The sequence below is a fragment of the Mastigoproctus giganteus genome, chromosome 6 (assembly GCF_048544385.1).
Source record: "Mastigoproctus giganteus isolate SK-2022 chromosome 6, ASM4854438v1, whole genome shotgun sequence".
Taxonomy (NCBI): domain Eukaryota; kingdom Metazoa; phylum Arthropoda; class Arachnida; order Uropygi; family Thelyphonidae; genus Mastigoproctus; species Mastigoproctus giganteus.
Window position 1 is genome coordinate 228,166,783 of NC_143580.1, and position 11,206 is coordinate 228,177,988.

Below are 11,206 nucleotides of genomic sequence, written 5' to 3' on the forward strand. Positions count from 1 at the left end.
CTCCTATAACACAGCACTCACATATATTAGCACATTTTTTCTTGAGCTAATTTGTAAAGCTGCATAGTAAAAAAAAATAAGCTCTTCTGAAAATTTAAATGCTAATTATTTATATGAATTTAGTATGTGGTATTTCATGAAACTTTAATGATCCTGGTTTTCAGGAGCATGACTCACAATAACAAAAACTGTTTCTTTTCTCCCATTTCTAAAACTTATGTCACTAAATAATACCACATTCTTACTTCTTATTTGGATTGTCACCTCTCGTGACCAAATGAGGACATACATTCAACCTGTCTTCTGCATCTGAACCCTTGTCTTTTTCTACAAAGAATATTCTCTGAACATCTACCAGCTGAGCAAAAAACTTTATTCAAGCTGCTTATGACAAAGGTTCTTTTGAAATGGATCCATTGGCTTCAATAAAGATGAACTGTTCACAACTGAGACTTCTAAAAGCAAGAAAAACAAATTCCTTCACCACTTTACTGATTTTTGACTGAATGAACGACTAGAGAGTAATAATCAGCTCTGGCTACAGAAGCCATATTTCGTATGTACATATGGTGACCGGTTTTTTTTTTTATTTGAAAGTTTGCCCCCCCCCTTACTTTTCCAGTTATTACTTCAGTCTTGGAATAACAGAAAGGATAAATACAGTTCTTTTGTCCTTACATGCTTACACTTTATCCTCTTTTTTTTTTTTTTTTTTAAGCAAACAATCCTGTGCTTTTCAGTTTTCTTCGTAGTCTTTATCTTTGATTGTAATCTCTTCTTATTTCCTATAACAATACCTCTTAAGTATATTTGGTTTGTGAATTCTTCTGCTAGTTCGATAATAGCATAAAATCAGCAAATGCAGAGATTCCCGAACTTGAACTGCTTAATTTTTCATAAATTTCAAGCACTCAACCCCCCCCCCCCCAAAGTGCAAATAAAGATTTGACATGAAATTTAGCTATGAATATACATACTTTTATAAATTAATACATATACTTCAATACATTCAATCTCAAAGAAATAAAAATGAATAATAGAAATAAATAAAAAATGCTTCATACCTGGATTAGTGGGATGGTTTGCCCATATTTCATTAATAAGGTGCTTCATAAAAACAAGCCCCCAAAAAAACCAATGCTGCCCCACACTTTGGGAACTCTGAGCTAGCAAATATAGAAATCCACAACACCCCCTAAAACTTGTAAAGCAGTTTTTGGATGAGATGAAATATGATCCTTGAGGTGAAAGTCAAGCCTGGCCTTATCAAGTCAGTAGAGGCTTTCCAAAATATATTATGTGTCAGCTGTTATACTGCATAATAGTTGACATGTAACTGTCTCTAGTCAGCTAAAATAAACAAGTCACTTTGTTGGCTTTTGAAGATTATAACGTTTGATAATGAAATTCTACCCTTCAAACTAATTGTAGTTTCATCTAATGCAATAATTCTTCTAGAACAAGATATTCATGAAACTTTTCATTCATCACCAAATTTTTTTTTAAAATTTAGATCCACATGGCATAATAATATCATTCTACTTGCAACAAGGTGCTAAAAAATCATAGATAGAACCCAATGTGCCTTCTTAGACTGTCACATTTACCTGCTTATACTGCATTTAAAAATTTCATGTCATGTTGAATTGTAATACCTAAGTCTTTTTAATCTTGAACAACTTTTGGCTCCTTTCCTCCTTGCTTATGCACAACTCCAAGAATTATGTTCCTCAAGTGCACAACCTTACATTTAGATGCATTAAATTTCAATTGCCATTTTTTGGACCATAATATACTTTTAGTCACTTTTTTTTTATTTTCATAAAAATAATCATAAACAAGATCAAAATGGGTTTTCATTTTACATGGAATTAACCAATGAACAATTCATATAATTAGAGAGAAAAAATTTACTGAAAACAAATAGTCATCTTTACACAAATGAAACTACGACTGACTATCTAGATTTTTCTTTTTTTCTTTTTTTTTTTTTTTTTTTTGGTAGTTGTTGGCGCACAGGCTTCTGTGGCCATAATGTACCTCCCAAGGTTTTTGCAGTACTTTGATCTAAGCCCGAGGCGGGAATCGAACCCGCAACCTTTGGGTTGCCAAGCAGGCACTTTACCCACCCGGCTAGCCTGGTTGGCGACTATCTAGATACCGCTCTCAGTATTATGGTGTATGATCCTTTTCAGCCACATTGCATTAGCATATTATATCTGTATGAGTTTGTTCATGAGCTCTTTTGCAAATTACATAAGCTGAAAACCCTTACAATGGGAAAAATAACTCGGGGAAAGAATTTAAGAACTCATGGGAAAAACACTGCTATCCCAGTTGCGTAAATGTAAAAATAATAGTAGTAGTGGAATGTGATGAAAAAAAGCAAGTGAATCAGCTTATGCAAAATCAGCCAAAAAAAAAAAAACACACCATTCTTCCCAAATGCCTGTTCAGTTCCTCCTTAAATTTATTTAACCTATCAACTTCCACAACGGCAGATGGAAGTTTGTTCCAGCAATTAACCACCCGCTGGCTAAAGGCAAATTTCCGCACATCAATTCTACATCTGTCTTTTCTTAATTTGAGTTTATGCCCCCTTAGGTTTGTAATCTGAACAAGTGGAAGGATCCCATCAGAATTCAGCGTGCTCAACCCATTCAAGGCCTTATACACCTCAATCAGATCACCACACAGGTGCCTAGTCTCCAGCCACTGCAATTTGCAGAACTTAAGCCTCTCTTGGTAAGAGGATCCCTTCATTTCCATCACCAATCTTGCTGCCCTTCTCTGTACACGTTCAAGCAAATTTACATCCTTCCTAAAATGAGCCTCCAGACCTGCACGCAGTACTCAAGGCGTGGCCTGACCTTTGCCTTATACAGAGGGACAATCACCTCCTTTTCCCTGCTAGCAAAATTCCTATATATCATTGACAAAATCCCATGACCTGCCCTGGTAGCCTGTCTGCATTGTTCAGAAAACTTCATATCTGACTGCACGATTACTCCCAGGTCTTTTTCATTTTCTACCACCTTAAGTGTAGCCCCAGAGAAACGTACCACACAGTTGGTACGTTTCTCAGGGGTTACTTCTACCCATATTGCAGTACTTCGCATTTGTCAAGGTTAAACTTCAGTTGCCACTTCTTAGCCCATATGCCCAAATTTTCTAGATCCTGTTGCAGTAGCACACTGTCATTAACAACCCTGCCAACCTTTGTATCATCTGCAAACTTCGACACTAATCCTGATATACTTTCATCAATATCATTGATAAATATACAAAACAACAGTGGACCCCCAACACCAAACCTATGGAACTCCACTGATAACATTATCCACGAAGAGCAGCACCCTTTGATTACTACCCTCTGTCTTCTTCCACTCAACCACCCTTTTATCCATTTTAGCAATTTACCTTTAATACCATTCTGCTCCAATTTGTACAATAGTCTTTCATGCGCAACAGTGTCAAAAGCTTTCCTGAAATCCAAATATATGATATCAAAATTATTTTTTGCATCCAGTTCCTTTGTAAGCACATCATAATATCCTATCAAATTTGTCAGAAAAGACTTTCCCTTAACAAACCCATGCTGTGTCTGAATTATTGCTGCAGTCTTGTCTAGATGATCCTGCAATGCATCTTTAACCAGAGACTCCATTATTTTACCCAGAACAGAAATTAAACTAACTAGTCTGTAATTACTCTTGTCACCCTTCGACCCCCCTTTGTGAATTGGGGATACATCTCCACATCTCAGTCCGCGGGGACCTCCCCTGAATCCAAGGATGCTCTCATAATTATGGCTAAGGGTTTGCTTAGTTGCTTTGCCGCCTCCTTTAATATAACTGGATAGATCCCATCCACCCCAGGTGCCTTTCTTATGTTTAACTTCAACAATTTCTTCTCTACTTTGCTCTCAGTTATTACAAAATCATTAAGCATCCTGCTACAATTTGATAACCTTCTGCCATTTTCAAACCTTAATAACTCCTAATGTGTGAATGTAGATGCAAAATACTCATTCAGTTTGTTTCCTATCTGAGCAGGATCATCAATAGTCGAACCATCGATATCAAGTGGACCAATCAGATTCATCCCCTTCCTTTTAGAGTTTATATAAGTAAAGAAATCCTTGCTGTTTTACTTAGCATCCTTTGCCAAAGATTTCTCATAATCTGCCTTTGCCTGCCTAACCTCCTTTGTGACCTGATTACAGACTAGCTTATATCTGCCATAGGCTTCTGAGTCGCTTGATAATTTATATGCATCCCATGCATTTTTCTTCTTTGTCACGAGTCTCATTAGTTCATTTAATAACCATTTAGGCCCAAACCTTGAACAATATTTCTTTGTAGGTATGAAACTTTTAGTAGCTTCCATGATTAATTCCTTGAATGCTTCCCACTTAGAATTTACTGTTGGTAACATCATCAGTTGATCCCACTGTACAGAATTTAAAAAAAAAAAAAAAAAAGTGAAACCACTGTACTCACCTTTACGGAAGCAAAAACCCTTTCCTTTACCCCTGATGATAATTATATCTTTAAGTAAATCGCACATCAGTACACTATGATCACTGCCACCTAGTGGTTCCTTTATCTGCAAATTCTTAATACACAAATGATCACTGCTGATAACCAGATCAAGAGTATTACCCTCTCTGGTTGCCTCTCGAACATGCTGCTGCAGAAAACAATCATCCAATAAATCTTACTAGTGTGTGAGTGACCAACCCACAAGTCCCAGTCAATATCTAGGAAGTTAAAATCCCCCATTATAAGACATTCTGATTTACCAGCCCACTCTATTTCTCTATACAATTGTTCATAGTACTCATTTGAGTCATTAGGCCTATAACACACTCCTACTCTAATTTTTGCTTTTGCAGTGCTTATGTCACGCCAAACTGACTCAACAGTGCACTGTTCATCTATATCAACTGGATGCACTTCTTTTGATTTTATGTTTTTCTTAATTAACAGCATGACACTTCCTCCCTTCCTATCCTGTCTATCCTTTCTGTACACATTGTACTCCCCAAATTCCAATTCTGCATTCCTAATATCAGTGTGACACCACGTCTCTGATATCCCAACAATATCCACCTTTGATGTCTTGACCAACACTTCAAATTCATCAAATTTATTTACTATACTTCTAGCATTGGTATACATGCAAGCACATATACACCTATTCCTAGCTACCCTGACACATCCCATATACCCACCTGTTTCATGATGACTGCCATCAATCCCTGAAACCCCCAGCACCCCCTCGCTCCAGGTCGCTACTTATTTTAATAGAAGTTGTGCAAGAATCACCTTCTCCTCTGCCTGCGGCTACTTTTAACCTTTAAAATCTCATGCCTTGCACAGTCCCTTCAGGGCTGAATTGATTGATAAGGCTCTCATCATGTACTCCCTCCTACCATGTCTGGGCAGAATTGCAGCCACTTTCAAATTTAACCCTAACTCACGACTTTTTTGCAACATTGACCTGTACTTGTTAAGTAAATCTGCAGATCTCCTACTCTTAATGTCATTGGTGCCAACGAGTACAACAATATCACCTTTTGTGCCTTTAAAAGATGATATCTGCTCTTCAACTTTTGCCCCTGGCAGACATACCCTGGTCCTGTTCCATCTATCCTTTTTTTTTTTTTTTTTTTTTTTATGAGAACCCCAAACACGAGAGGTATTATAACCTATAGTACTTAGTACCGTGCTTGGGTTGGGGGTTGAGAAGACGAAAGAAGATATTTGTTGATATTGGACTTGAACCTCTGTATATTGTAATTTTCAGGAAATACGTATGAAGGAAGGTTGTTCCAGAAAACGGCAGTTGAATGAATAAATGAGGAAGATGAAAAGTTGGTTCTGTGGGTTTGAAGTTGGACAGTAAATGGATGTTGGCTGGTGGCGGCACGTGTTCGGACTGTTTTGAAAGAGAGCGGGAATTATAGAAGCCAATTCAGAAGAACAGTGCCCATGGAAGTATCTGTAGAAGAGGCATGCAGCAGAAACAGTGCGTCTATGAGAAAGCGAGTGGAGAGACTCTGTTAGAGATGAATCATTAATTAACCTAACTGCCCTCTTCTGAATGGAATCAAGAAGCCTGAGAGAGGTTTTCGGGGCACCACCCCAGATGTGGGAACAATATTCCATGGCAGGGCGGATTTGCGATTTATACAGAGTGAGCAGCTGTTTGGGAGAAAAGTAACGCCGAGAGCAAAAGAGAAAACCAAGTTTTTTAGATGCAGAGGAAGCAATATTCGTAATGTGCTTGTGCCAAGAGAGATTAGAAGTCAGGGTAATCCCCAAAAGAGATATATCGTTTTGCCTAGAAATCGGAGTGTCACTAAAGATAAGCATAGGAGCAGAAGAATCCTTTTTGCGAGATATAAGACAAGATTGAGTTTTAGAAGGGTTGAAATCAACTAAGTTGTCTTTGCCCCACTGGAGAATTACCTGAAGATCGGCATTTAAGGAATTGGCAACAGATTTTTGAGAACTTGAAGCTGATTGAGCTGGACAAGGTTTCTCAAAATGGAAAGTTGAATGCAATGTGCTATCATCGGCAAAACTATGGATAGGATTTCCAGTCAATGGAAGGTCATTGATATACAAGAGGAAAAGAGTGGGGGAAAGAACTGAACCTTGGGGGACACCGGCATTAGTGGAGAAGTTAGAAGACAGAGAGCCATCTACCATCACCCTCAGTGAGCGATCAGAGAGAAAACTGGATAACCAATTACTAAAAACAGTTGGCAAACCATAAGATGGAAGCTTGTTTAGAAGACCTTTATGCCAAACACGATCAAAAGCCTTTGAGATGTCAGGAGCAACTACTTGTGTTTCACCGAACCTTTCCATTGAATTAGTCCATAAATGGGTAACATAAGCCAGAATATCACCAGTGGATCGACACTGACGGAATCCATACTGGCGATCGTTGATCAGATGGAAGGTTTCTAGGTAGTTTAAGAGTTGCCGGTTAATTGATTTCTCCATTACTTTAGAAAGAGTAGAAGTAATTGCAATGGGACGATAATTGGATGGGAGGGATTTGTCACCCTTTTTAGGAACTGGCTGGATATGAGCAAATTTCCAAACAGAAGGAAAAACACCTTTGGAATAAGAAAGTGAAAAAAGGCAGCAAAGAATAGGAGTAAGTTCAGGAGCACAGGTTTTGAGAACAAGTGGAGAAATACCATCAGGACCTGGAGCTTTCTTAGCATCAAGATTCATCAAAATCCTTCTGATATCCTTTTGATGGAAGACCACAGGAGGCATTGAATGGAGCGTGTTAGGAATGGTGGGAGGTGTTTTACCAAGATCATTAATACATGAGCTGGAAGAAAAATGGGATGCTAGCAGGTCAGCTTTATCCTTGGCTGAAGTGACAACAGAACCATCTGGTTTGGACAGAGGTGGGAGCAGAGATGGGCAAAAGTTGCGGCCAATAGCTTTGGCAAGAGACCAGAATGCTCAGCTACCATTAGGGCAAGAAGCAAGTTTTCTACTCTTAGCCTGTTCAAACTCTAGTTTGGACTGATTAATAACTGCTTTACAATTATTGCGAGCTTTGGTGTAGGCAGAAAATGAAACTGAAGAATTAGAAACAAGCCAATTACGATATGCCACGTTCTTCTCTTGGACAGCCTTAGCACATTTATTGGAAAACCAAGGTTTAGATAAAGGACGAGATTTTATAGTGGAGGGTGGGATAAAGGATTCCATTCCTGCAAGAATAATTTCACTGACACGATCTGAGCAAACGTTGACATCAGAAGTTTTGAAACAGTAATCCGACCAAGGAAAAGAAGAAAAGAAGTCTCGCAGGTCATCCCATTTTGCATTCTTGTAATGCCAAACAATACGAGGTTGGGAATAGCCATGAGATAAAGGTTCCATTGGAGAAGAGACAATCACCAAGTTGTGATCTGAGGTGCCTAAAGGACCTCTCACTTCAACCTTGTACTTAGAAGGGTTGTTTGTGAGAAAAAGATCAAGCGTATTGGCTGTATGATTAGGATTGTCCGGTATTCTTGTAGGTAAATGAACAATCTGTGCGAGGTCATTAGTAATTGCAAAAGCCTCAGCATCTCGACCTGCTGTGTCGGTGTGACTAGAAAACGGAAGCCAGCTAGAGTTGTGAACGTTAAAATCACCAAGGAAAATTACCTCACTGTTAGGAAAGTTGGACTGGAGAAAGTCAAGTTGCAATTAGAGGAAGTCAAAGAGCTCCAAGTGATTAGTGGAGTTGGGAGAACGGTAGAGACAACAGATGAATTTTACACAATGAGGTAGAGAGATTTTAAGCCAAAGAAGATCAAAGAGAGGAGATTCCAAATTGCCAAGTCTCTGACAGGGAATATCGGAATGGACATATGCACAAGTACCACCTTTGAGGCGAAAGGAATCATACAGCAAATAATTTGGACATCTGAGATGAGCAGTAGTTGAATCAACTGATAACTGAGATTCAGTCAGAAAAAGTACATGGGGTTTGGAAGACTGCAAGTGGAAATGGACATCGTTGAGATTAGAATTGAGACCATGTATATTTGTGAAATGAATTAGGAAGTCCTTTTACACAATATATTCTCCTCTCCCTGACAATAGTCACCAACAATAACTAGTTCCTTTGGGACCAGCACATTCTTCCTTGGAGATTGCCGCTGTGGTGTCTTGATGCCCAGGAGTGAGCTCTGGCATTGAGTTGGGCAGCTGAGAGCTTGACGGGCCCCTCATTTTAATTTCTTCGAGGGCATCTACCCTACGCCTCAAGCTCTCGTAGATGCTCAGTAGAATGCTGAGTTGATGCCTAATTTCTAGACACTCTCTGCACCTGGCACACACACACACAGAGACATCCTCCTTGGCTAGATCATGTTCTGTTCCAGAGAGTTCGGCAAACATTTCACAAGTTGCACATTTTTTTAGGCTGTGATGCATTGGAGAATTTCCCCTCTCAGTTCTCCCCCAAGTCACGGCACTCCTGCCACTTTGTGCCCGTTGCTTTGCTGCTCTAGTCTGGGGCATGATATTTTAAATTAATAAGATCAATAAATTTAATTAATTAATTGTCAATACTACGCTATCTAATAGAATCCTAAATGCAGTGATGCATATTGCGCTACATAATTATACGTTACAGCTACCTAGTTACCACAATTAAAAATTTGAATTCCCTACTACTCTATACAAAAACAATGGATGCAAGATTCAAACGAAATAACAGTTTTACGTATATTAAGTAGTAATCTACAAAAACTTTTTATCTAAATTAAAAATAAACCAGCGTAACTATAAGACTATGTATAAAGTAAATTATAAAATAACCATTAAGTAAATAAAAAGGCAAACACTTATCGCTTTTTGAGAGCCTGTAATTCACAGCTGTAATTTTTTTTTTTTTTTTTTTTTTTTATGAAATATTATAGAATAGCTTGGGACTACTCATGGATATTAAAAGATAAGTAAACAGAAATCATCAGACAGCAAGAAGAAAGAAAATTCTAACTTTGCAACCTACCTAATTTTCATATCTGGACTCTTAATTAATTGGGTACAAATCCCTTTTTTACATCCATCTTTACCAACTATATTGTGAGGATGTGGACGATGTGGAGGACCATCCTTTGATACGCAAGAAACCACCACCACTGCAGATCCTTGATAGTTCATTACCTAAAAAAAAAAAAAGAATGCAACTTTGTTTTATTTCTAACAATAGTAATCATTCAATATTTAATAACAGATGGCTGTACATGTACATCTGAAATCATGTAGCATTAGTAGAGGCATATGATGCAAGAAAGCAAGCTTATGTGGCATCAGCCAAAAAAATTTTTCCATTTCACACATCCATTCACTCTAAAAGTTTGTCCAGTTCTTCCTTGAATTTATTTAAACTACTTCGTAACGGCATTATTTTGTTCCAGCAATCAACTACCTGCTGGCTAAAGGCAAATTTCCGCACATCTATTCTACAACTGTCTTTTCTCAATTTGAATTTATGCCCCCTCAGGTTCGTAATCTAAGCAAGAGGAAGAATCTCATCAGCACTGAGCCTATTCAACCCATTCAGGGCCTTATACACCTCAATCAGATCACCTCACAAGTGCCTAGACTCCAGATGCTGCAACTTGCAGAACTTAAGCCTTTCTTCATAAGCATACCCCTTTGTTCCTCTCACCAATCTTGTTGCCCTTCTCTGTACTCATTCTAGCAACTCTATATCCAGGGCTGTGCTGTATATATTGGCTGCCCACGTTCAAAGGAAAAATTTTATATGTATGTTTTAAATAACATTTAATCACTTAGTTTTGAAAAAAAAAAAAAAAAAATCATGAAAACAGATACTAATAATAATTTTATAAAAATACATAAACATATAGTAATAATAATAACCTTTATTTATAACTAAACATAATTACATGTATAAAGTTTAATTCATGTGTTATTACATATTTAACTTATAAAATAAATTGAAATAAAACTTAGATATAAAATGACTAGATAAATTGAACTTTTCGTACTTTCAGTTCTGAATTATTTTTTCACGCCGTGCATATCTAAACTTTCAGTAAGTTGTGTTCTATCGAGACTAGTGCTAAATTATTCAATCTGTCTTGGGGCATTGTACTACGAAGATCATTTTTAGTTATTTTTAATTTGGAAAATGATCTTTTCCCAGTAGCTACACTCACTGGCAATGTAAGAAGTATTCTTAGTGCAACCACTACATTTGGAAAAGTGGTGCATAAATTATTTTCAAAAATATACTCTAATACTTCTGTTACTCTCAAATCTGGTTTTAAAATATTTTTAAGTACTTTTAATTCGTCAGCCATGTCAATGGCATAGATAACTTTTTTGTTCTTGATATCGTCTGTTAATTTATTTTGCAAATCTTTACAACGTTTTACAATTTCTTGATTGGTTACATGCGTTAAATTATGTATGTCATATAAAAAATTGAAATCACTATGTTCTTAATAAATCAAAACTGTCTTTAAGAGAATTTATTGTTGTCAATTTTTAAAAATAAAAATTAATTTTAAAATTTAACTGTGCATCGTTGATGCCTTCATCTGGATTTTTATAATCAAATGACTCAAATTGAATTTTCTTTTTACATCAAAGTAAAAGAGAGACATCAGGAAATTTAGTTTTGGTTTCCAATAATTCAG

At 37.2% G+C, this 11,206-nt stretch overlaps 1 protein-coding gene across 2 annotated transcripts in view; it reads right to left on the bottom strand.

The window, feature by feature from the left end:
- Positions 1-11,206, bottom strand: part of LOC150085062 (putative transcription factor p65 homolog) — a 141,361-nt gene that overhangs the window by 69,577 nt on the left and 60,578 nt on the right. For both annotated transcript variants that reach the window (XM_090376757.1, XM_090376756.1), the window contains exon 4: positions 9,547-9,701. In XM_090376757.1, coding sequence (XP_090232883.1) covers positions 9,547-9,701 — 155 coding nt within the window. The remainder of the gene's footprint in view (positions 1-9,546; positions 9,702-11,206) is intronic.